Source organism: Panthera tigris, chromosome B2 (assembly GCF_018350195.1).
Source record: "Panthera tigris isolate Pti1 chromosome B2, P.tigris_Pti1_mat1.1, whole genome shotgun sequence".
Classification (NCBI taxonomy): domain Eukaryota; kingdom Metazoa; phylum Chordata; class Mammalia; order Carnivora; family Felidae; genus Panthera; species Panthera tigris.
The window spans coordinates 8,041,587-8,068,977 of NC_056664.1; the positions used below are offsets into that span (position 1 = coordinate 8,041,587).

Here is a 27,391-nt window from a genome sequence, read left to right on the forward strand (position 1 = left end):
CCTTTGATTTGATCCGCTCGACTGATTGAGTATATAAGAACAAACATTTGAATATTACTTCCTCTGGGTTAAAAAAAAAAAAAAAAAAGAAGGAGTTCTTTAGGGTCCGTAGCAACTTCAGGGTAGCAGGCGCTGACCCTGATCATAGAGGGACCCTTCTGGAAGACTGCTGGGGAGTGCCGGTAGTATTCCAAACAGATCTTAAAACAAGTATATGCAGCTTCTTGTTTAAGATGTGTAAATAAACTGTCAGCCAAGTCAGCAGCCCCTTGTCTGTTCCTTTTTTTTTTTTTTAAGTAATTTTCAAGACAAGCTCAAACATAACTCTCACAGTTGGTTACTAGAGGAGTTAATGGCTTTAAGCTCAAAAGGAATGACTTTTTTGAATTATCCATTTGACAAAAGTCTCCCTAAGGCAACACTTTTACCCCCTGCCCGCTCCCCTAGTTGAAGTTAGCAACCATGTATTAATTAACTGAAGCCAATCTCAGGAAACACTAAAGCTCTGTCTTTTCTTTTTAAGAATACAGAGTTTACATTAGAAAACAAGTAATTCTAAATTAGCTGAGAGCTTCTTGTTATGTGAACGGAAAGGTTTCCTGGTAAATGTTTTCCACAAACCACCTGAATTAAGGGGCTCTCATTTCAGTAGGACTGATGCTCTAGGAAGGCAGTCAGTTGCCTACGTGAGATGATTAGAGAGTTAAAAAGAATGTGTTTCTCCCCAAAACATTTCCTTCGCTGGCTTGTTGCAAATGTCTGAATTTCACAACGAATACATCAACTTTAGAGTTCGTCCTTGCTTTTGTTTCTGCATCAAAATGTACCCCTGAAAGAGGTAACGTCTGGTTCCTACCTGAACTCAGCCGTGTGGTGGGGTCCAGCGGAGACAGGCCACGAGGGCCACACCAGGCCCTGGACACAAGGCATAGTTTCGAAGGAAGCACTGGGGCAACTGGTAGCAGAGGGTCACTCCCTTGGCTGTGTCTGAAGATAAGGTTGGCTTTCCAGAGCTTCTTCCTGTTGGGAGTCAAATACACGCAGTTGATGGTTTGGTGGTACTATCTGGGTAAGAAGTCCACTGTTGCATGAACGTGTAACTTTTTTTTTTTTTTTTTTTTTTTTTTTTTTTTTAAGACAGAGAGACAGAATAGGGGAGGGGCAGAGAGAGAGGGAGACACAGAATCTGAAGCAGGCTCCAGGCTCCGAGCTGTCAGCACAGAGCCCGATGCGGGGCTCGAACCCACGAACTGCAGGATCATGACCTAGGCCTAAGTTGGATGCTCAACCAACTGAGCCACTCAGGCGCCCCGTGAACAGGTAACAGTTTAAGTTGCTTGCACATTAGTAAGAATTAGGCTTTTGTGTCTAATGTTCTATGTGATCCAAATGATGCCAGCTGGATAAGAGGACTGTTCCCCAGAGGAGGCTGGGGGAAGGAGGGAGTGTTGGGAGGGGGAGGGGTGGGGACACCAAAAAAGGGTAACAGAAGAAACTAAAGACAAACATCTAGCCTCTAGAAATGTGAAAAAATAAACTGCTATTCTTTAAACCATCCAGGTTGTGGGACTTTGTTACAGCAGTCCTAGCGAACTGATGTATTTGCCTTGTTTTTAGTCTCTTTATTTGTGTGAAGTTCTATACAAGATTGGAAATGCCTTTTGCCAAATACATTGCTTCTTTCTGGGGTGAGCTACCACAATACATTCAGCCCACATCTGGGGTGCCTGGGTGGCTCAGTCGGCTGAGTGTCGACTTCGGCTCAGGTCATGATCTCACAGTTCGTGGGTTCGAGCTCCAAGTTGGGCCATGTGCTGACAGCTCAGAGCCTGGAGCCTGCTTTGGATTCTGTGTCTCCTTCTCTCTCTGCCCCTCCCCCACTCACGCTCTGTCCCTCTCTCTCTCAAAAATAAATAAACATTACAAAAAATTAAATTCAGCCCACATCCAACCCTCTTGGAACATTCAAGGTACATTAAAATCTATCTGCTAAGGCTTATTCATGATAAGACACTTATCAAGTCTGCTAGTGAAAAGATATACCCAGAGGAGATGATGGGATAGTTCTTTTTTTTTTTTTTTAATTTTTTTTTTTAACGTTTATTTATTTTTGAGACAGAGAGAGACAGAGCATGAACAGGGGAGGGTCAGAGAGAGGGAGACACAGAATAGGAAACAGGCTCCAGGCTCTGAGCTGTCAGCACAGAGCCCGATGTGGGGCTTGAACTCACTGACGGCAAGATCATGACCTGAGCCGAAGTTGGCCGCTTAACCGACTGAGCCACCCAGGCGCCCCTGGGATAGTTCTAAATGTAAGTAAAGTTCACAGAGCCAGTGATGACGATAGCTAATTAGCAATGCTTACTGTGCATCTGCACTTTAAACGCACAGACTCTGTTTCTCAGGACAATTCTATAATTTGATTTTAATGCAAACTAGTGAGGTAGATACTGCCTATCCCCCTTTACATATGGGAAAGGTGAGGCATGGAGAAATGAGGGAACTTTCCTCAAGATCAATCTTGTAACTGGAGAAGGGAGGTTGTTTTACAATACAGCAGCTGGATGCTGGAGCCTGAGCTTGTCATCACTCTGTTGTTCTACCAAGACATTTAATTCTAGTGATAGAAAAACAAAATGAAGTTGGAACCCTACCTCACGCCATATAAAAAGATGTATTAAAGACCTAAATGTAAGAGTAAACTCTAAAACTCTGAGAAGAAAATATACATCTTTTGGACCTGGGATTAGGCAATGGTTTCTTAGACATGATACCAAAAGCATAAATGACAAAAGAACAAATGAATAAATTGGACTTCATAAAAATTAAAAACCTTTGGGCTTCAAAGAACACTATCAAGAAAGTGAAGACACTCTAAAGAATAGGAGAAAATATTTGCAAATCACATATCATATAAGGGGCTAGTATCTAGAATATATATATATATATTTTTTTTAATTTTTTTAACGTTTATTCATTTTTGAGAGACACAGAGACAGCATGTGAATGGGGTAAGGGCAGAGAGAGAGGGAGACACAGAATCCGAACCAGGATCCAGGCTCTGAGCTGTCAGCATAGAGCCTGATGTGGGTTCGAACCCACGAACTGTGAGATCATGACCTGAGCTGAAGCCAGACACTCAACTGACTGAGCCACCCAGGCACCCCTAGAATATATTTTTTAAAAAAACTCTTAAAACTCAACATTGAAAAGACAACACAATTTAAAAATGGGCAAAGGATCTGAACAGACATTTCTCCAAAGCAGATATACAATGGCCAACATGTGAGGTGCTCAATATCATTACTCATCAGGGAAATGCAAATCAAAATCACAGTGATATACCATCTCTTACCCACTGTGATGACTGTAATTAAAACCAGAATAGAAAGGAGAATAACGCGTGTCAGGGAGGATGTGGAAACATTAGAGCCTCACACCTTACCGGTAGGAAAGTACAAAGGTATAGCTGCTGTACAGATCACAGTGCGACAGCTCTTCAAAAACTGAACACAGTTTAAACCAACCAATTTCGTTCCTAGGTATATGCCCAAGAGAATTGGAAATGTACTAGCACACAAAAAGTTATACGTGAGTGTTTGTAGCAGTATTATAATAGAAAGTGAGGGGGACTGGGTGGCTTAGTCATTTGGGCGTCCAACTCTTGGTTTCAGCTCAGGTCATGATCTCACAGTTTGTGGGATGGAGATCCGGGTAGGCAAATTCTGTGCCTACTGCGTGGATTCTGCTTGGGATCTCTATCTCTCCCTCTCTCTGCCCCTCCCCAACTCACTCTCTTCGTCTCTTTCAAAATGAATGAGTAAAAAAATGTAAAAAAAAAAAAAAAAGATTCCCTCTCACCTTCTTCCCCATGCTCTCCCTCCCTCTCTCTCTCTCAAAACACAAAACCCACAAAAACCACTGAAGTGCACACTCTAAAGGGTGAATTTAATGGTATGTGAATTATATCCTTCTAAAAAATTTTTTAGGTCTCACAAATTTTAGCCACGATGCAAAGAAAATGATTTTAGGTGCTACTTGATTAAGAAGTGCCTTTTGTCCCTTGCCTTTGCTATAGGTAGCACATTAAAAATTTTTTTAAAGCTCTAGAGACGACTTTCAAAATGACTTAAAAAAAAAAGCTGTCGGGGCGCCTGGGTGGCTCAGTTGGTTAAGCGGCCGACTTCGGCTCAGGTCATGATCTCGTGGTCAGTGAGTTCAAGCCCCGCGTCGGGCTCTGTGCTGACAGCTCAGAGCCTGGAGCCTGTTTCAGATTCTGTGTCTCCCTCTCTCTGACCCTCCCCGTTCATGCTCTGTCTCTCTCTGTCTCAAAAATAAATAAACGTTAAAAAAAAAAATTAAAAAAAAAAAAAGCTGTCACACATACGGATAATATGGCTAAATGGAAGTTCTGGGAGAAAGTTTCTAAGTTGTTTTCCGGAAAAGATAAATTTCTGCTGGCTTTGAACTAAAAGTTCCTCAAAATAATTGAGAACGAAAACGAACGAGGTTTAACAGATTATTTTTAAAAACTCAGCAAGTTCTAATAAGATTTATAGATATTAAATTATATAAAATTTTGGGTTTTCAACTTAAGATGGTTGTGTTTTTATTTGAGTGATGAGGATTGTCAAGATTTACCACCTGATTTACCTTTCTGTTAACTGAATAATGGATGCAAACGGAAAACGTTGACTCTGTCTTCTTGGTCTTTATTGTAGTTGGGGAAAACTGGTCAAACCAATGGCCCACAGTTGCCCAGAATTCAACAACTCATGTTTCATATAACCCTACACGTTCACACACTTAGGCACAGACATTCAGTGTGGTACACTGAGAGGGCTGTGTGGTCCCACGTGGGCTTTCCTCTTCACTCTGCCACTGGAAATAGACGCCGGGCAAGCTTCCTCATCTCTTCGAACGTGACTTTTCCTATTTGCAAAATGAGCAAAACAGTGTCTCCGGTGCAGGGGATTTGCTAACATTCAAAGAAATAACGCATCGAAAGTGCCTGACACACTTTTCGCTACACGCTGCCTGCGTGGATGATGGCGGTGCCGTTGGTGTTGAACAGTGCGAGGATCCCTGAATGAGGCAAGTTCCTGCAGACCAATAGGCCCGGGCACAGGGCTACACATGAAGTAGATCCTAAATAAATCTGTGTGAGCTGATGAATTACTTCCTACTGGAAACCACACAAATCAAAAACATTTGTCTTCTGACTTGTTGCCTTTCCCCAAGTGACGTCCAACCCCTGGACTTCAGCAGATGCCCTCTCTGACTAGCAAATCCACCTTCCCATTCATGAATAGTGGCTAAGGTCAGGCTCCTCATGACATTATCTTCTTTTGATAACATTTTCCCCACCGAAGAAAGTTTACTCATTCTGTATTATGCCAGACCGCATCATCGGGGGGGACGAGCTACAACTCCAGTTGGAAAGACCTAATTGGGTTCCAGCCATTTGCTGGGAAAGTTGCAGTCCTTGTTTAAAATTATTATTTTAACTGGCCAAGTGCCTTTTGTTCTCAGATTAATAATCTCTGCATCGTGTCTGAAGCCTTGATGTTATTTTCACTTCTACACTAAATATCGCCCAATTAAAAAAAAAAAATAGCACGACTCTCAATTTCAGAAGTCAAAACTCCTGTTTTTCTAATTGCCTATTTCAGAGGTCTGAGCTTTTGAAAATAAATCTCATCACACTGGTTTTAGTTTTCTTTGGCTGGTCCATCCAGCCGGCTACTTTCACTGGCAAAAGGAAACAATATTTGGTTATTGTTCATTTATTTGTTTCAGGGAGACTTTGTCATGCCTCAGTTTTAACCACACATGTTAACATTGGTCCAGTAAGAAAAAAAAAGCAATATTTTGGGGTCCAATTGGTCTCAGACTGCGGTGTTGAGATATTCTAGCACAGCGAGTTATGTACAATAGGGTACAGCCTACAAATTGTCTTGCCTGCAAATTGTAAATTACTACAAAATCTAAAAGCAAAAACATAAGCTGAAGTCAGAGTGGAAAATGGAAGTGTTGTTTCTTCAATAAGGTGTTTAAAGTTTTGAAACTATTGGGCTAATTCTCAAATGTTCCCTGTTAATTAACTGGGCTATTGAAAACCTGAGGTCACCCAGAACTTTACTTTTGCCTCCTCCAACATAAAATTCAAGTTCATTCTCGGTAACAAGGGAAATAATTTACTGGTCTCCATGCCTCTGCCTCCCTCTCTCATGCTGTCACCTCCAGGCTCTGAAATAGCTCAGACTCAGGAACACATTAATGCTCAACCCAAGGGCAAGTTCATTGAGAATTTGCAAAATTAGGCTCTGAAAATCTGAAGCTGACTGCAATTCCAGAGAGGTCTGTTTGGAAGAGACAGTCCAGTCGATCAGTCCAGGAGGCTGCCGTTAACATGTCACCGTGGGGCCCGCTCTTGCCGGCCCCGTGTGCGCCCCAACCAGGGGTATCTGTGGGCGAGAATGGGAATTGCCCTCGGATGTTAACTCCTGTCCCCTGCTTCCTCTCAACTGTCTGTTATTGATTTATTGTCTGTATCTTTGTCTAAACCCTAAAGCTATTTATCTTTTCACCAGGGTAACAAGTTCTGTATGTATCCAATCTGCTCCATAAAATAGAACTTCTTATTTTTTCCCCTAAACTGGCTCCTTTAAGCTTCAAAAAGATTCCTGGATTCGGGGAGCAAGTTCTTACACAGATTTTCCCTACCTTTCATGATTTTATGGACTTTCGGCAGTGCCCCTCAGCTTTAGTCTTTTACTGCCAACACTTTCATCCCACTGAGCATGCAGAAAGGGGTGGGACACATGGTAAACCCTGAGAAGAAGCGTAATGGGAGACGCTAGGTGGGGGTGCTGGGGGAGAGACCAAGGCTTGAGCGATTGGCCACAGCACAAGTAAAGGCTTCTGGTCAATTACCAGTGGTAACTTGGAAGCAAGTTTCACGTGAGTTTATTTGTTGGTCTTTTCAAGTGGTAGGTCCTTGAAGGAAAGAGATACAGGTTGAGCCTATGGCCACACATGCCAAAAGGATTAAAAATAGTCTTGCTGATATAAAACCTTTCGAAGTCACATACAGTTAAACCACACTGACCGAAAAGGTCTCAGAGTGTATGACTCCATTTACACGAAATACTGACAGTAGATAAAGCCCTAGAGATGGAAAGCAGATTAGTGGTTGCCAGAAGCTGGGGTTGAGCTGAAGTATGAGGGTGACTGTTTACTGGGTGTGGGGTTTCTTTCTGGGTTGAAAAAATGCTTGGAAACTGGAAAGAGGTGGTGATTTCGCAACATTATGGATGTAAAAAATGCCCCTGAACTGCATGCAGACTTTAACATAGTTAATTCCGTACCATGTGAATTTTAACTCACTAAATTATAATCCTGTCTTGTGTGTGTATGTATGTGCGTGTGTATTCAATTTAACAAATATTTGAGTGTGGACAGTGTGCTGACCACTTTGCAAACACTACTGGAAACAGCTGTAGAGGGGCATTTCACCCAGACTTAGAGGATCATGGGAGGTTTCCTCCAAAAGTAACATTTAAAGGGAATACAAAGCTGCCATTCGTTTCACAAATGTGTACTAAGCACCTGGGATCTATCAGTCATTGATACAGGCCCTGGGGATACAGGAGTGAACAAAACAAAGCCCTTTCCCTCATAAACCTTACATCCCTGCAGTGAGAGACAAAAGAAAGCAAGTAAATACAATCTATCCACGAAAACGCCTTGGAGAAAAATAATATAAGGAAGGCAGATGGAGAGTTGTGCGTGGAAAGTTCCAAGTGCTGCTCAACATTTGGGTCAAGGTCCCCCTCGCTGCCGAGCTGATGTTTGAGCAGAAACCCGAAGTTAGCGAGCCAGGCAGCCAGGCTGCTATCTGGGGAAATGGCAGTCTGAGCAGGGCAGTGGGTCTGGAACCCAGTGAGAGAGAGGAAGAGGACAGGGAATGCCACTGGGAGGATCAGTGTGGCCTTCTTGTCCATAGGACATTGGTTTGACTCTTTGGGCAATTTTAAGCAGAGCAGCAATTTTAAAAGAACTCCTCTCGCTGCTGTGCTGAGAATATCAATGCTAAAGGCACAAGTGAGGAAGCAGGAAGATGAGTTAGGAGCTGCTGCCATTTAGGGGCGCCTGCATGGCTCCTTCAGTGGAGCATGCAACTCTTGATCTCAGGGTTGTGAGTTCAAGCCCCAGGTTAGGTGTAGAGATTATTCAAGGGTAACACCTTTAAGAAAAAAAAAAAAAAAGAAAGAAAGAATAAGAAGCTATTGTATTTAACTGGGCAAGAGGCAAGGGGTGCCTTGGGCCAGATACAGACACACAGGCAGTAAGAAATGACTAGATTGGGGATAGATGTTCTTTGAAGTTGGAACCAATCATTTTTGCAGATAGATTAGATATACTTAGCGAGAGATGGGATGATACCAAGGTTCTTGGCCTAAACAAATGAGGAGGGAGGTAGGCATTGACATCTGCTGAGATGCGTAAGGCTGCAGGAAGAACAGGTCTGCTGATTGGGAGCCAGGAATCAAGGTTCTGGACATGTGAGGTCTGAGATGCCTATGGGATGTCTTAGTGGGTGATAGTGAATGAGAAGCAGGAGTTTATGTAGAAGTCTGGACTGGGAGACATTAGCAAGCAGACGGTATTTAAGCCGGGAAACTGAATGAGATCACCTCAGCGGCACGTTACCTGATGCTTAAAAGTCAACTGAAAAACAGAGGACCTCACGTCTTACACTAAGCAGATCATTTATGTGGGGAGGGAAGAAGAAGCAGTCATTACAGACCTTTTCACCAGACATCTCAAAAATGGCTCAGGAAAGAGAGTCCATGCACATGTACAGACAGGAAAGACAACGGCTTATCTCCAAAGACAGACAGGAGTTGATTTAAAAGGGAGAAGTCTGACAGTCATTGATCACAGCATGTTTGTTGTACTGCCCCCCCCCCAACAGATTTCAGGGAAATTGGGCACCTCGCAAGAATAGTCATCCCAGCCCAAGAAAGCTGGAAGCACCAAATGGATTGCCTATGAATTTGTTCTCTTTCATTTCATTATTTTGAATAAACACTTGTATTTCTAGTAGGGCAGTTGAAGGAACTTCTCAGAATATTTAGCCCGAGGATTTTCAACCAAGAAGATCATTTCTTTTTCACTCTTTACAACTAGCAGAATGGTATGGAATAGACCAACTTTTGCTATTGGAGGGACTGGTTGGTAGACAGGGCTCGATCATCAGACAGACCTAGGTATCAATTTCCCCAAATGTTCATTCCCTCCTAGAAGACCCTTACAACAGAGGTGCCCTCTAACATGCACCTGATGATCCCAGACACATTTGCAACACTATACTAATGCGGATAGAAATTTTACTTCCTGTTCTCATCAAGTGTTCGAGTGAATCGTCCTTTATGTTTACCCTACAGGTTACTGTTGATTTGTCTGTCTTCCCAATTCTTTGGCTCTCACTCACCCCAGTTCCCCATTACTGACCCAGAACTCCCACATTTACTGGTAACCTTATTAAAGTTAGACTCTGCATTTCATAATCTATGATGGTAACACTAGGTTCACTTTGCTGACACACTTAACCTCACCAAAATTACTTGGGCAAAGAGCTCTGTAACAACCATTGGTTACAATTATTCCTTTCCTGGGGCAAAAAGTTTCCATTTCCGTTGAGACAAGATCCCTGTCTTCAGCACCAGATCTGTTTCCCAGGAAAGCTACCAAAAGTTCTGACTCTTGTTGCCAGTTGTTGGCGAATACCAAGAACATGATCTGCTCTGACAGAGCCAACATACAAATGGAGGGATTCGGTAGCCTCTGCCCGGTATGATTTGAGGCTCCCTTGCAGAATTCTCTTCTGGACTGCCTGAGCCCTGCTACCTGAGTCTCGACCACTAGTGAATCATGTCTTTGCATTAAGCATTGCCTTCTGGAAAACACTCTTCAAAGAGTTATCATATTTAAGTTAGTTGGTGGTCAAAGGGGTGGGAGAGGAGACAGCAAGGAGAGGAAAAAGGAAGAGAGCTGAAATACAGGTGGTAACATAAAGCTTCGTGTGTTGAGAGTTTTATTCAGGACTGCATTGCAACATTAGTGCAAACAGAGTAGGTAGTAATTATGACAATGATTCTAGCACGGCTCAAACCTACAGGCTTATGCCTAATGTGGTCTTATTCTTTATTTACAGGAAGCTTAGTAAATAGTGCAGATTTCACCTGATGTGTAGTTGGCCTACTGGTTCAGTAGGAATTAGAAGTTCCTTTAGGAGAGTGACTCTCAACTATGGGCAATTCTGCCCTGCTCTCCCAGGAGTTCTCGGCAATATCCGGAGATGTTTTCGGTTGTCACAGTTGGGGGAGAGGGCGCTACTGCCATTGACTGGGTAGAGCCCACGAACGCTGGTAAGCATCCTACAATGCACGGGGCAGCCTCTCCCAGAAAAGACCTGTCCAGCCCAAAGTGGCGATCATGCTGCAGTTGAGAGACCGTGCTTTAGGGTTATAGGCCAGCAGCCAGGGTTGTGGAAATGATGGAACTGTAGTGTAGTAGCTTCTAGCTATGTCTTGCAGAGGAACAGGAATCCACGGGTGTAAAAGCATGAATGCAAAGAGTGGCCCTGGAATGTTGTCCCTCTTCAGAAACCCCTTGTTACGTTCAGCCCCATGACCTGCTATTGGGAGAGTTGTTTTGTGGACCTTATACTTGACTATCCATTGCCATTTCAGTAGCCAGAAGGCTACGAATCTTTACCAATTCATTTAAAGAGTTTTATGGGGGGAAATGTCCTAGAAAAGAACCGCTCGGTTGACGTATCTTGAAGAGTGGCAAACACGCTTGCGTTCCCAGCTTCTAGCTGTTCCAGCCAAACCAATGGCACATAGGTGTCCCGGGATGCCATCTCCCCTGGCCCCTCCTGAGGGCAGTCACTGCCTCCTACCTTCCTGCCAACAGTGTATACTCTGAAGCCCTCCCCTGCTCTCCTTCTCCTTCATCCCACTCCATCCTTCCCAAAGAGCCACAGCAGCTAAGAACAGAGAAGGTCCCACCATCACCTACTTCCCTCTATTGACTGATGCACTTGAATGGCTACTCACCCTTAGGAAACGGATTACCTCACAGGATTTTATTTGTGGAATAAAAGGGTTTCTCCATTCCACCCTCCACTTTGGCAAAGCCACTCCAGACATTAAAGGTAACAGGGAGGGGCGCCTGGGTGGCTCAGATGGTTAAGGGTCCCAACTTTGGCTCAGGTCATGATCTCACGGTTCGTGGGTTGGAGCCCCGCGTCGGGGCCTGTGCTGACAGCTCAGAGCCTGGAGCCTGCTTCGGATTCTGTGTCTCCCTCTCTCTCCGCCCCTCCCCCTCCCTCAAATACAAATAAACATTAAAAAACACACACACGCACACAAAACTTTACAAGTTGCAGGGAGACCTCGGGCGAGGGCAAACCCAATCTGGAAATTTCATGAAGCACAGGTAAGCCCGTGTTAGTCCCGAAAGCTTGCCTGGGGAAGGGGAGAGGTGTTACAACTGGTTCACGCCCAGGAGGGACCCAGCACGGTGAGCCTGCACCACTGGACAGTCTCTGAATCACGGAGGACCCGCCAACTTGGCCGACCTGGGAAGAAAAGAAATTTTCTTCAGTGTTTCCTGAACCCAACAGAACCATACTCTATTTTTAAAAATATTTATTTATTTATTTATTTATTTATTTATTTATTTATAAATTTACATCCAAGTTAGTTAGCATATAGGTTTTTAAAAAATTATTTATTTATTTATACATACACACATACATATATATATATATATATATATAAGAACCGTGCTCTTAAACAATAGCCTCTTCTGGCGACCCCCTCCCTTTCTCTGGTTTCTGTCGGTCGGCCAACCAATCCATCGATGGTTCCCCTTAGCATGGAGGCTTCTAGATACCCATTTCATATCTTCTGGCACATAGCTGCTGGAACCGACATTCATACTGGAGGACTGCTATTCCTTTGGTGCCGCAGGAGCCCTGAGATAGCGCCACAGAGCCCGTCTTTAACCCTCCTGTATTCTGACTCTGATTATGTGCTTTCTGATAATCTGTGTCCCTGGAATGCACCCTCGTGGCTAATGGAAGCATCATTTTCTGCAGTCACGATCCCTTTTCAGGAGACTCTGGTTTTAACCTGACTGGTATCTGTAGGATAAAAGAGAAATGCTGCTGAGTAGTGAAGAGAATATGTGCAGACCTCCAGCCAGAGGGAGAAGAGGAGAGGGGGAGGGAGGGAACCCAACTAATCTTCATTCTCCCAGCAGAGATATAGAGGCTGGGAAACATCTCTGTAACAACCAGCCATGGCTCGCTCCCTTTTACGCTCCTTTCCATAAAGCATTTAGAGAAGAGGAAAAAAAAAAAAAGAAAAATTCAGTCCGCCTATTTCCCCGAGGCTGTATTCTTTCAGCCAAGTTGTGACAAGCCACTGATTTCTACCCTACAAATTATTTAAAATTCCACCTTCACACTGGGATTGGAAAATCAGTCTCCCTGATTAAAAAGTGACCAGCTTCACATTTCCAAATGTCTCTTTAATCTTTTAATTATGTCTGGTTACAGACAGCACGAGTCTCCAAGAAGCGGAGAGTGGCATTCTGTGCTAACTGAGCTCCAAAGATCTATACGCCCATCAGCCTTTCTACTTAACCATCTGGCATTGCTACCGTCAGGTGGGGCTGCTTTTAGAAATACTGCCAGAAGAGCAGAATCTTGATATACTCCTATTTCAGTATCACACGTAAAGTATTGTTGTTTGTAATCTCTCAGCTAAATGAAATATTATGGGACTAGCCGGAGACTTTGCAGATATGAATGCCAGTTTAATAACAAGCATTGGGGCATATGGACGTTTGGGCACTGGCCTGAGAATTCAACCCAAACCCGCCGTCATAAATAGGGCTAGCCAAAGTAACCCAGGCAAATGTATACATTTGTAAATTGATGCTGCGTGCCAAGATTTCCAGGAGAAGAATTACAATCAATTCAACAACACAATTCTTCATGAAAAAAACCAAAAAACAAAAAAAACCCTGCTTCTCTCTAGTAAGCCAGATGAAAAACAGTCTCCAGAAGACGTTGAAATGTAAGCAACAGATTACTGAGTGCAAAACGAGGAGGAAGGGATCCAGGTAAGACTTAAGAGTGATTCCTGGAGAAGTCGTTTATCGTGTGCATTGTTTAAAAACGCAGCGAAGTCTGCGATAATGTGGCCTGAGAAACCAAACCACTTTAAAACCCAAAACAAAGACATGTAGCCAGTTATTCTTAACTTTATGCCCTGAGGACCATCAGCAGAGATCCCTGCTGGCTAATCAGCTCGCCTGAACACTGTTTTAAAATCTCCTTGCCATGGTATGAACCGCACTATAAATCTCACTGCCCCTTTCCCAAGTGTCCCAAGGAGAGAAAGCACAAGGTCTAGTCTAAACAGAGACCAGGTCAGAGGCTCCAGGGAGACACCTCAGAGCTGACACGGCAAATTCCAGTTCCCTCCCTTGTAAGTCTTCATGGCTGGGATGTCCGGGAATTATTAGAAAACACTGGTGAATCTGAACAGTAATGATGTGCTCCATGGTCTTGGCATGGTGTGTGTATGATCATGGGAGTCTGGACAACTCTTGAACTTAAAAGACCTTATCTAGCGTTGTGCTTCAAGAGCCACACCTGATATCTCTTAGAAGTAACAAAAACTTGTTATTTTCCAAGGCTATTCTGAAAGAGATGATTTAACTCCTGCCCTGTATAAAATTGCACAAAATTGCTCAAATCTCTGCACTAGATATCTCAAAAGTCTAAACTTCAGCTAATTTAGACACTTCAGTTGAGCTGATTGTGGTAATGTAATGGTCTGATATTTTCCCTTACAAAATCAACTTTTACATGTTGTGTATTTATGCCCTTAAAATTTTATTTTAAATTTGTTTTGTCTTAAGTCCTATAATCTTCTCTGGAGAACACACTGGACCCATTCCTTCCTTTGGGATTAGAAGGATCATCAGCTCAAAGCACTGCCCTCCCGACCGGACCTTATTTAATTGTAAAGGCCAAAACAGTGACTCAAGATAAACCATCAAACATTCATTAGGCATCTACATTGGCCAAATGATGGGGGTAATTGGTATAAATACACATAGTGGTACCTGGGTAGCTGTTTGTTGGGTGTCCGACTCTTGGCTTTGGCTCGGGTCATGATCCCAGGGTTGTGGGATCCAGTCCCACATAGGGCTCCACAGAGCCTGCTTGAGATTCTCTCTCTCTCTCTCTCTCTCTCTGTCTCTGTCTCTGTCTCTGTCTCTCTCCCTCCCTCCCTCCCTCCGCCACTCTCCTCTGTTCATGCTCTTTCTCTAAAAACAAAACAAATATTTAAAAAATATACAGAGACATCAATTTGATATATGATCTACAGAGTTTAAAATGAAGAGAAACATACTAAAAGTAACTAAATAAATACAAGATAGAATAAAAAAAAAAATCCAGAAGACAGGAAAACCCATTTGGGCCAAAGTATAATAAATTTCCTTTTAGGTTCATTGATTATGAATTTCCTAAGAGGTGCAAATGAATGCGCCCATTGGCTGTCAGTTGCACAGACGTCATAATCCCAGTCCCGGGCGTCGATGGGATGTGCCCTGGGGGGAAAATGAAGGAAGGAGACCCGATGAGCAACATACCCAAGAGTGCAAAGTGGGGCTCCTGGGCGCGCTGGCAGTACAGGGCCTGCTTGGGATTCTCTCTCTCTCCCTCTCTTTCTCCCTCTCAAAATAAATAAATAAAGCTTAAAGGGGAGGGGGGGCAGAATAAGCTCAAAGAAATCCTCGGAAGAGAGTTGAATCCAAACAGGTGTTGCAGAGAGAGCGGAGCGGCAGAGAGGCTCGGGGGACACTATCAGGTAAGAGCCCTCCGGCCGGTGGGTCTCTTCGGGGCAAGGTGCGCGCCCGCCGGCGAGGAAGGCACGGTCTCGGCACACGACAGGCCTCCCGCAGACCCAAGGGCAGGACGAGCCCGGCCGGGAGCGCGGTGCGAAACCTCAGGGCCAACGCGCGGGACGCTGACTGCAGCAGCCGGGGCGTCTGCGACGGTCCCGGGCGTCTGCCGCCAGGGGGACGGGAGCCCAGGGCCAGCAGAGGCACGTGCTGCTCAGACCGCTCACGGTGACGACGCCACTGAGGCTTGTTTCGTTTTGGGTACAAACAGCCCTGACGCACTGTCACCGCCCCAGCCACAAAGTGCCGGACGGTGGGTTAGCCAAACACGGCTCCCGCTCTCGTGAACGCAACGGTGGATGGACGATCTGGCCGGGGGCCACTCTCCAGCTCTGTGCAGGGAGAGCCACCACCATCACGTGCAACGCACACAACTCCTCGCCTCACCCTCTCCTCTGCCTTTGGGTCTCAGCGCGGAGCCTCACGACCGAAGATTCTCCTATCCGGGAGGCTGCCGAGAGAGATGATTGCCAAATGGCCTTTTCAACTAAGAAAGTGGAGACAATCTGCTGCTTCAGACACCTCTTTTATTTCAGGGGCGCTTCTTTATATGCCCTACCGCGGGGTGCATAAGGGGGTTTGAATTTCAAGTGTCATTTGGGTGTTTAAAGATCGTGTTAGTGTTTCTTTTTTTTTTTAATTTATTTTTAAATGTTTTTATTTATTTTTGAGACAGTGAGAGACAGAGCATGAGCAGGGGAGGGGCGGAGAGAGAGGGAGACACGGAATCTGAAGCGGGCTCCAGGCTCCGAGCTGTCAGCACAGAGCCTGATGCGGGGCTCGAACTCACAGACTGTGAGATCATGACCTGCGCTGAAGTCGGACGCTTAACAGACTGGGCCACCCGGGCGCCTCCCGTGTGAATGTTTCTTAGCTCTGTTTGCAGCACCACAGAATTTGTAATCCAGGAGCTCAGAAAAGAATCCTGGCTTATTAGTATCAGCAAATAGTTAAGAGCAGTCTAAAGGAAGAAACCTCAACCCGTGGAATCCAAACATCCTTTTATTTATTCCTTCATTGAATAAATACGCATTAAGTGTCAACTGTGTGCCCCGCCTTGCACTAAGGGTGGGATTACACATAATAATAGCATATGTTCTCAGGGGCGCCTGGGTGGCTCAGTCCGTTGAGTGTCCGACTTCAGCTCAGGTCATGATCTCACAGTTGGTGAGTTTGAGCCCTGTGTTGGGCCCTGTGTGGACAGCTCAGAGCCTGGAGCCTGCTTCAGATTCTGTGTCTCCCTCTCTCTCTCTCTAAAAAGTAAATAAATGTTAAAAATATGTATATGTGTGTGTGTGTGTGTGTGTGTGTGTGTGTGTGTGTGTGGAGAGAGAGAGAGAGAGGGAGGGAATAGCATAGGTTTTCTGCATTTGAAAGGATCACTGTCTGGTGGGAAAGGAAGAAAAAAATACTATCTATCATTCTGCACCAGGAAATGTAGACGTAGCGAGATCAAGTAACTTGAATATCACACAGTTAGTATGTGGCATTCAAACCCAGCTCCCCTGGCTTCAAAGTTCATGCTCTTTGCAATGCACCACTGGACCTCCTTGAAATGAGTAAGACCTTCCACCTGCCCCCAAAGGTTCTGCACATGTGTTTACAAACAATAACATGATTACTGCAATAAATAGAATCACATTCAAGGCTTACCTAGGTCTCTTCTCATGAAGGAACAGTTTTGAACCCAGACATGCTACTGTATCAGCTCTGAAGGGCAAAGCTTGGGGAGTCTCCTAAGGAGAAGATGCATTTAGAGCTTCTATCTCTGGTGACGTTTCTGTAAGGTACAGGGCCCACTAAAATATAGCATCTATTGGTTTCTCTATGTATCCATCTATAGCATCTAGCTATATATCTAAAATATAGCAGATAGCTATATGAACTGATTTCTAACCTTTCCACTAGCCAGAGTCTTGGATTCCCACATGAAGAGCATCAAGAGAATATTAAGTAGGCATTTTTATCACTTTCGGGGGAATGGCGCTCCCAAATTGCTAAGCCAAGATGTATTACATGGCCTTGTAGTTACCTGTTTTCTTGTTAGTCTCTCTCACTAGCAGTGAAGCCCTCCAGGGTAAGGACCTTTGTTCATTCCCCGTGATATCTCCAGTTCATACGGCTATTTCACTACACTTCATAGGTGACCACTAAAATGTTTATTGAAAGAAGAAAGAAAACTGCAGCCTCGTGATTCACTGTTTTGTTGCTGTTGCTGTTTTTAAGTTTCTTTGCAAAAGTATGTACTAAGTCCTAAGAGAATGGTCAACACAGAACTGGATAACACAAACCCTGGGCCTGGTCTTTTTAAAAATTATTTTATTTTAATGTTTGTTTATATTTGAGAGAGAGAGAGAGAGACAGAGACAGAGACAGAGACAGAATCTGAAGCAGGCTCCAGGCTCTGAGCTGACAGCGTAGAACCCAATGCGGGGCTCAATCTTACGAGCCATGAGATCATGACCTGAGCCAAAGTCAAACACTTAACCGACGGAGCCACCTAGGCGCCCCACCCTGGGCCTGGTCTTACCTTGGTTAGCATATCCAACTTTAGCATATTATTATTTTTAAAGTTTATTTTATTTATTTTTGAAAGGGGGGGCAGGGAGAGAGGGAGGGGGGAAGAATCTCAAGTGGGCTTCGCGCTGTCAACGCAGAGCCCGATGTGGGGCTTGATCTCACAAACCTGTGAGATTATGACCTGAGCTGAAATCAAGAGTTGGGCGCTTAACCCACTGAGCCACCCAGGTACCCCTAGAATACTATTAATTTAATTTATAAGGGAAGACCCAGTCCTTGCAGGTATCAATACTAAAATAAATGATATACTAATATGATTTACTTATCAGTATGTTAAGGTCCAAAATTCCTTTAAAAATAAGCTGTAGCTCAGAAGTAATCATCAATTAAATCACAAAGTTCATGTTCATTTTATATACTATTCATCTCCACTCCTTCCTGGAAACCCACTTAAACGTCAGTAAAAGAATCCAAGTGTATAAACCTACAAGAATGAGCAGAACAAAGAGGACAACAGTGGGCAAGAATGTCAACAAATGCCAACCTTATGCAAGCTATTAGAGCAATGATAACAGTTTAAGCAGAACACAGATGGCTGGAGTCTATGCCTCCCATCGGGGCAACCCAATAAGAAATAAGCTAGTCATCCTTCAGAACTTGGAGGGCTCAGGAACTGGAGCCATAGGGACCACAGAGGATACTGGTATGAAGTCAGTGGTGGACTAAAAACCCATGTAGAGTGCGGTTAGCTCCTTAGGTTCATTTGTCATCATCATCTCCAACCCTCAAAGACAGCTGACTTATTCTGAACCAGACAGGCTCTGGACCAGGGCCCCAAGGCACAGAAGACATAGAAACAGGGGCTATTAGCAAAAGTCTGATCATCAAACTCTTTTAACCTCCTTTTTTCACCTACTACGCAGAAGGCCACAGCCAGGCTTATAATCCCTAGGAAGATATTTGGAAGGTCCTTTTGTGGAGAAGTTAAAGGGCGTTCAGGAAAAACCCTGTAGAATTCAGTGGTATTCTAGTAAAAATGTTGGCTCACTGCCCTATAATTCTATAGTGAATCAGTGAGCCTTACACATGCACACAGAACATTCAGTTGGCAAGGGACAGCCTCCAACATGAAAGACAGAGACAAACGAGCAAACAGAAAACAAAGAAATCAGAGGGAAGATAGACAATACAGGGATTAGAAGAACACTTCCAATAAAATATGATGAATTTTCACAGAGAGGCTGAAAAACATATTTCATCCTTGCAACAGCAATCTTAGAACACGAAAGATTCCTTGGAAATTAAAAATATGAGCCATGGTATTTAAAAAAAATCTAGAAAGTTTGGGAGATGAAGTAGATAAAATCTTCCAGAAAATAAAACAAAAAAAAATAACATGGGCATTAGGCGAGAAGAAAAAAGAAAATATGAGATTAATCCAAAAGTTTCAATAGTTGCCCAATATGAGTTCTATAAGAGAAACTGGGGTTGCGAGAAGGGAGAAGAAAACAAACTATTGAAGAAACAATACAAGAAAATTTCATAGACTGGAAGGATAGGGACATTTAAAGGCTATGACCACTTAATGCCCAACACAATAAGTAGGAAAAGACTCAACCAAAGCATATCATTTTGATATTTTAAATTCAGAATGAGAATTATTTTTAACCTAGAATTTTCAGCCAAATTACCAAAAAAATTGCAAGGGTAGAATAAAGACATTTTCAGGTAGGAAAGTTCTCAGTAAATTTACCTCACATGCACTCTTACTCAGGAAGGGTGTGCCACTCAAATGAGGGAACAAAGCGAGAAAGAGGAAAACACGAAAACCAGGAAGGAGAGCCTCTAATACAAGAAGGAGGTACAGAGAATCACTGAGATGATGACAGAGAGAAGTTCTGGGATAACAGTGATACTATGGCCCAAAAGAAACAGTGGTCCAGGTTGGAAAAAAAGAATAAAAGGGCCCCAGGAAGGAGGTCTTTAGATTCTCACAGATTATCTCTTCTATATTACTATGTGGAAAGTTTTGGGAAGACTGTTGGATGTTGTGGCAGAATTTAGGGACAGTTATATACAAAGTCAGGCTGATGAAAAACAAGGCAATTATTAACTCCAAGAAAAACAAAAAGGTGTACAAGAAAGGAAAGGTAATTATAGTGTAGTGTTAGCTCAGTAGAGAACATTATTTACATAGTTATAATAATATACGCTCTGAATATTGATTTAACCAAAAAAGGGAACAAGAGGAAGCAGTGTTATGGGATAGCAGACTTAAATCCTCCCCAACTGTTATTTATTAAACAATGATCTAGTAGAACATATATATTACTTAGATATATGCAGGTAAATACCAGAAGAAACTGCTAAAATTAATTAAAAGTAGCTGCCTGCAGGGACTGGTGGTGAAAGGGTAGAACAGGAGAATTGCTGTGGGTTTTTTCCCTTTATGTAAAAAAGCCTTTTAGTAATATTTGGTTCTTAAGATGTATATATTTATCTGGATAATTTTTAAAGACGACAAACTGCCATAACTCTGATTTTTAAAAAAATGTGTATTTATTTTTGAGAGAGAGAGACAGCGCACAAGTGGGAGAGGTGCAGAGAGAGAGGGGGACAGAGAAACCAAAGCGGGCTCCATGCTGACAGCAGAGAACCCAATGTGGGGCTTGAACTTACGAACCGCGAAATCATGACTTGAGCTGCAGTTGGCCACTCAGCTGACTGAGCCACCGAGGTGCCCTCCTAAGTCTGATTCTAATGAGGCTTACGGTCAACAAATTAGATCATATAATTTAAAGGATCATATAATTTAAACACAAACCTCAGAGAAATCAGACTATTTTCTAATGTAAAGAAGCCTAGGACATTTCAGAACCAATCTGAATGCATTTGCTCCTTCTTCTTCCATCTGTAGAAATCCTTAAAGTGTTAAAAAGTTGCACGAGTAGATACTCCCATATTTTCCCAAGATGTTTAAGAGATTAATTACGAAACCGTCACCACAATCTGGAGTGAATATTTGTGCACCATACCACTCGCTAACCAAGGCTGAGAAACCGACTGATGTTGGAAGAATTTGTTCTGTCTTTTTATCTAAGTTCAGAGAAGGCACCACGGATAGACGGGGTTGGAGCCAAATCTTCAAATAAAATAGATGTGCAATGTGGCGACTAGGAGACAGTTTGTCCCTGATTTGAATAGAACAGCTTGGAAAGGAGTATGTAGGTCAAATTGAGAGTCAGAATGGCCCCGGGGGTTCTCAGAAGCCTGCAAGGTTTGGGGAAATAAGACACTCAGAAGTCACAGAGAATGTAACCTGCTAATTCGTCCCCAAACTGGAATTTCTTCCTCACAGCAGAAATCCCTGGTAGACTAAAAAGGACTTTTCGCCTAAAGTGGCATCTCCACAACCAGGCAATAGCTAGCCTCCTGACAACAACAATAACGTGTTAATGACTTTGATAAGGGAGGACGAATATCATTATCACCTCTTAATTACCTTTTGCGCAAGGGGAATGCAGCTGTAGAATACACAGATGGAGGAGGCCGGGGAAGGAAGTTTCCCGTAAAGTGGTCCCTGTGATTCTCTGCCTCCATTTTGTATCATCCCGTAAAGTGGTCTCTGTGATTCTCTGCCTCCATTTTGTATCATTCTACCTCCATTAATTATCTTATTTTTGAAAAAGGTTACCATTAGTCAGGAAGCAAAGTACAGGTTGCGGGTGGTTCGGTTTTCATTACAAACATGGTGTTTACCTATAGGAAGATCATTTCCTCTGGGCTTAGTGTGTATCCCTCCCCATCTTCACATTCATGGGCAAACCAAGAACCAGGAGACACTTTGTAGGGCTGTGATTCCTTAAGAAGACAAGCTCCACTTTTTTTGTGCCACGGCACCTCGCCCTACAGAAAGCCCTAGAGTAAATATTAGGTGAGAAAAATACATATGTCTACTGCAGGGATTAGAGAGGTTTCACTGTTTTGGTTTGGGTATTGCTTTGAGATCCCTATTAATACACTGTATTTGTATGGATACGTCTACAGCACTGCTGTTTGTTCCACAACACAGTCAGCAAACTTCCTAAGCAGGAAAAGGATCAAAACTTGCTTCCATGGGTCACACACATTTCCAGGTAAGAGGAGGAATGGCTTTGATTCTTTTTTTTTTTTTTAATTTTTAATTTTATTCTAGAGGGAGAGAAGGAGCACGAGTCGGGGAGAGGGGTGGAGGGAGAGAGGGAGGGAAGGAGGGAGGGGGAGAGGGAGGGAGGGAGAGAGAGAGAGAGGATCTTAAGCAGACCCCACACTGAGTGTCGAGCCCTATGTGGGGCTCCATCCCACGACCCTGGGATCATGACCTGAACCAAAATCAAGAGTCAGACACTCAACCGACCGAGCCACCCAAGTGCCCGATTCTTACTTAGCAAGCTTTTCAAACTCTTGCCCATCCTTTATACAGGTGGGATGTGAGTCCCCAAAACTTCAGTTCTGAGGTGTCTTGTTCCCCAAAACTCTGCTCAGTGGCCAGCCAGGGAGTAATTCTTGTGCAGTAAATCAATACTTCTCTCCACACAAAAGGCAGTCATCAACTTTATATTTCCTTTGCAACATGCTCTCTGGGAGTTGAAGGTTACCTGAAAGCAATTCCCATTATCACTCCAGAATTCCTCTGTCTTAATGTTATCTAGCCCTCAGTGGAATTATTTTTCAGCTGTACAAAATTCCACCCCAATTCCCTGTTCATTTTTCACTGTTATCATCTATAATATTTAATGCTTCTGTGACAATTCATTTCAATTTATCTCTCTCAACAGGTTTGCAAAATCACTGCCCACAAGAAAGAAAGATAGGAGAGGGAAAGAAAGAAAGAAAGAAAGAAGAGGGAGAGAGAGAAAGAAAGAAAAAAAAGAGAGAGAAAGAAAAAAAGAGAAAGAAAGAAAGAAAGAAAGAAAGAAAGAAAGAAAGAAAGAAAGAAAGAAAAAGGAAGGAGGGAGGGAGGGAGGGAGGGAGGGAGGGAGGAAGGAAGGAAGGAAGGAAGGAAGGAAGGAAGGAAGAGAGAGGAAAAGGGGGAGGAGAGGGGAGAAGAGGGGAGAGGAAGGAATGGAAGGAGGCAAGAAAGAAAGAAATTGGCCTGTGAATATTTTTGTTCTTAAAGCTTGTCTTGCTCTGTTATTTTTATTTTTACAGATTTTATTCTACTTAACTGTTTCTGGCCTAGAGGCAGAGGAGTTACAGAGGCTCTTTATATCCATGAACTCAGAGCAATCTAAATCTAAGATGATCCCTCAAATATGAAGTTATCATAAAACCACAAAGGAGCAGTGGGCTCATTTTGAGATGACCACAGATCCCATTCTTTGGACGGGATAAAATGAGATTAGAGAAAGTGCTGTCTAGATTAACAGTCATCCTGATTTTCCTACAGTGAGTCTGCATTGCACGTCTAATTTTCAAAAGCTCAATGGGGCATCTGAATTTTGTGAAACGTAGTTCACCGGTTTAGACGTATTCCTCACACATAAGCGGAGGGAGAGCCCCTGCTCCAGCCTGCTACCCTCGTGGCCCTCTGGCTGCTGGGGTCAGGCACGCCCCTTACGTCATCCCAGGTACATGGCAAAGAGGGGGGAATGAGAGAGAAAGGAGAGAGAACGCTCCTTTCTCTTCCACCCCACCTGTGGCGGCCCCCCCAGCTTCACCAAACCCGCAGCCTCACTTTCCAAAAGCCCCTGATCCTTCTTTTTCTTGGTCCTAGAAATCAGTCCCCAGTGGTGCTCCGAGGCTGGGACTCTACTACAGCAAACGGTAATTTTTACTATAGACAATGGTGTTTAGGAGTAACCTGCTGTTGGCTTTTATTATCTCATGCATCTATCTCTGTCCCGGGTTGAAGTTGAAGTTGCAGGACAAGGGCGTGGGGGGGGGGGGGGGAGGGGGCAGAAGCCCCGAGCTGCTTCTGTGTTTGCTCTCAGGGCGGCAACATAAGACAAACGGGGGGGGGGGGGGGGGGGGAGGTCGAGGCAGAAAGGAGCCCCGGCTTCCGACAGGTGTGCAAGTGAACACCGAAAGTCCCATAATGGGCCAGTGGAGCGGGAGAGAAGGGGGTGCCTCAGAGCTCACGCGGCCCCAAGCAGGTGTGTGAGTGGGTGGGCGGGGCGAGCAGAGACTGCAGACGGGTGGTGCTGGCCCCCAGCGCTCTTGGTCCTCCCACCGCCCCTTGTCCGCTTTCACGCTTCATCCTCCGGCCCCTCTCCTCAGCCCACCCACTGGCAACTACCAAAGCACATGTCTGGAGCTTTCTATGACCGCCTCTGTTCCGGGTGTCTGTTCTACTGACCCTACGAGCAATAATAGCAAAAGCCAGGGTGCTGGGCTCCGGCCTCAGACTGCCCAGTTGTGAACCTCAGCTTTGTCCTTATTTACTGGGTGGCCTTCCTTAACCTTCTGTCTCCGTTTCTCATCCGTAAATGGGCTAGAACAGCCCCCTGGGGTGCTGTGAGAATTAAAAGCGACATCGAATAAGAAGCCCTATCGAATAGTATCTCATTATTCTCTCCTAGTAAGAGTAAGCTCTCAGTAAATACTAAACGTACTCTACTCAGAACTGTCATTCGCCCATTAAGTAGAAACCTTATATACACTCTCTCTAATCCTCCTCTAAGCCCAGGAGGGGGTAAAAGGTCTGAGAAATTCCAGAACTTGGTGACAAATCATCATCTCCCAGACTGCCTCTCCTACCAGGGGAACATCCAAAAACCTTCTGTCACACTGCTTATCTCCATTTCCAACTGAGGAAATGTGGCTGCGGTACACAGAGCTCTCTTAACCTGCCCCCGTGTTCTCCATGCTCCTCCAGGAAGCCTCACTCCCAGCCACCATGGGAGACGCTGGATGATCACTTATCCCCATGTAGCGTGCATGGAGGGAACAGGGAAAGAGGGTACCCCCTCCTTCTTGAATGGTAGGGTAAGGGGAGCCCGGAGAAGCAGGTGAGAGGGGGCGGGTTGCCATGGTCCCAGTGGACAAATGTGGAGCTCTGCTGCTTTCTGAAAAAAATCCATTTACATCTGGTTAGATTTTATAGCATTAATATTACGCTGTGCTAAACTTCAGGTACACAGTGAATATAACCAGCTTTCATGTGTAGCCCAAGGACAGAATCACTAAGCAAAACTGTGTTTGAATTTGAAAAAGGTGTCCCAAATTTCCAAAGAATATTCTTAGCAATGAGCTCTTAGGACATAACTGGTATAATGTGCAAACTCTCTGTATGAATTTAAGTCAACCTTAGTCATTCTCTTCCTAAGAATTTGTAGCAAATCTTCACAATTGGATCAATGAGAGTTAAACCTCAGTAACCATCTGTTTTGACCTCACAGGGCTGCAAAGCTGTGGCCTTCAGAGGGAGGGAGTTGCTCTCTGCAGTTTTAAGTGTCTCCTCAGCTTAATTCTTTACACATTGTATCACTGGTTTGTCTTTTCCAAGAGACCTAGCCAGGTTGTAGTTACTTTTACATCTCCATAGCCTAATACGGCCCACCTTTCAGTAGGTGTCTGAGAATTCTGGTTAAATGAATACATTGATAAAAGTCATAGTTGAAGAGATATTGACTCTGCAAGCATGTGGAGGCTAGGGAAGGAAGGAAAGAGGGAGGGACCAGAGGATGAAGGAAAGGATGGAAAGAAGAAAGTAAGGATTAGGGGAAGGAAGGAAGGAAGGAAGGAAGGAAGGAAGGAAGGAAGGAAGGAAAGGAAGGAAAGGAAGGAAGGAAGGAAGGAAGGAAGGAAGGAAGGAAGGAAGGAAGGAAGGAAAGGAAGGAAGGAAGGAAGGAAGGAAGGAAGGAAGGAAGGAAAGGAAGGAAAGGAAGGAAGGAAAGGAAAGGAAAGGAAAGGAAAGGAAAGGAAGGGAAGGGAAGGAAGGAAGGAAAGGAAGGAAAGAAAGGAAGGAAGGAAGGAAGGAAGGAAAGGAAGGAAGGAAAGAAGGAAGGAAGGAAGGAAGGAAGGAAGGAAGGGAAGGAAGGGAAGGAAGGAAGGAAAGGAAGGAAAGGAAGGAAGGAAAGGAAGGAAGGAAGGAAGGAAGGAAGGGAAGGAAGGAAGGAAGGAAGGAAGGAAGGAAGGAAGGAAGGAAAGAAGGAAGGAAGGAAGGAAGGAAGGAAGGAAGGAAGGAAAGGAAGGAAAGAAGGAAGGAAGGAAGGAAAACTGGATGGAACGATGGAAGGAAAGACGGAAGGGCTATGGAAATGGTTCTCTCTCTAATACAGCAGAGTTCATTTGCCCACCTATTAGCTGAATTTAAAAGTTCCAATTCTAAGATCTTATGAATTATTGAACATCTATTAGTGGACTGAGCACTTGATGGCTACTGAGTGTCCATCCCACTGGGTGAAGAAAGGGAGAGTGAGGAGAGTTTAGCAAATAGACATTAGTCACAGAAGTTATGCTAACTGGGGAATTAAAGTTAACTCATGACCCAAAGGACGGTACATGCTAGCTCCTAATTAGGTTCTAAATGACCTGTTACGGGTGAAATTGTGAGGTCAGAGGGGAGGAACGGTAGTAGGTATTATATAAGCTGGAGGAATCAGGGAAGATTTCTCGGAGATTTGACACTTGGGCTGTCCCACCTGGAAGGATCATGGGGAAGAGCAACAATCTCAGTGAAGACCGAGGCTGAGATGACTCTGTTTGTGGATCATGGGGGCCAATTTGGCTCCGGAGAGAAATTGGCAGGGCGGGGCCAAATCAGCAATGGCCTTGGAAGTCAGCCCGAGGAATGTTAGCACAGGATGTGGTAGCAAATAGAAGCAGGCTGGGAGGTTTCTGAGCAAGACTCCTTCCCCATTATTTCTCTTCTCTTCCTCTTCCCAGTGGATGAGGTGACTTGAATTGGCCAGAGTCGCCCCGTGGGTGGTGAATTTCCCAGAATGTGGCAGATTAAAGCGGTGGTGGCATCACCAGGCATCTCATTGTGGTTCCCAGATGGTGATAAATCTAGGCCAGGAAGCGCCACTATTTCCTCCCCAAGTTCTGTGACTTCACAGAAGTTGCAGGAAACAGGGTGGAGATGGGAATGGAGAGCTTTTCTCCACTGCCTCAGAGGGTGGTATTTTACAAGATGCATATGGAGCTGGCTTAGAGCTGAGATGGTTTCCACATGTGTGCCACTGCTCATGACAGATAAGAAACTAATCAGAGAAGTATCCTCTTGGCAACACAACTCGACGTTGGGTGATACTACGTCCCATCTTTCTAGATCATCAAGATTTTGTATGGATAGAAAAGTTGTCTCTGAAGACAAATCCTAAACGTTACTTGATGGATTACATAATAATGGCTATCCATGAAAATAAATTCACCACAAAAATTGAGCTATCATAACATCCTGATTATCTCAGAATAATAACTGTTTGAAGCCATTGTCATATTCATAAAGCATCTGAGCTTTCACGAAATGAAAATATGCCAGAAAGTAAATTCCCTTCAAAATTTATGCAAATTACTCGATTTGAATAAAATAAATGTTAATTAAGTTTACATATGCAGATTAATTCTAGCTAGCCATGTTTTCATACTTAGTTATTAACCACAGTTTTCTTTTTATGTCTCTTTGAAATTAGTCTTATTATTTAGAAAATATTGATGAAAGAATGCTTTAAATTTCTGTGCGCTAAATATGAAATATTATCCAAATAAGAAAAAAAGACATATTTGAAAATATACTATGAAACAATAAGAAATGACTTTATGGGATGAATTTTACATTAATTTGAGATTTTACTGGCGATCAGAGAAACCATGTGTATTTGCGCCT

The 27,391-nt window shown here is 43.8% G+C and overlaps 1 protein-coding gene across 1 annotated transcript in view; it reads right to left on the reverse strand.

Annotated features, from left to right (window-relative positions):
* The window catches only part of LOC107180379, a 616,686-nt gene that overhangs the window by 576,886 nt on the left and 12,409 nt on the right, over positions 1 to 27,391 (reverse strand). Inside the window, exons 3-4 of the mRNA XM_042985610.1 lie at positions 11,541 to 11,653; positions 857 to 1,020 (exon numbers count right to left, since the gene is read on the reverse strand). Coding sequence (XP_042841544.1) covers positions 857 to 1,020; positions 11,541 to 11,653 — 277 coding nt within the window. The remainder of the gene's footprint in view (positions 1 to 856; positions 1,021 to 11,540; positions 11,654 to 27,391) is intronic.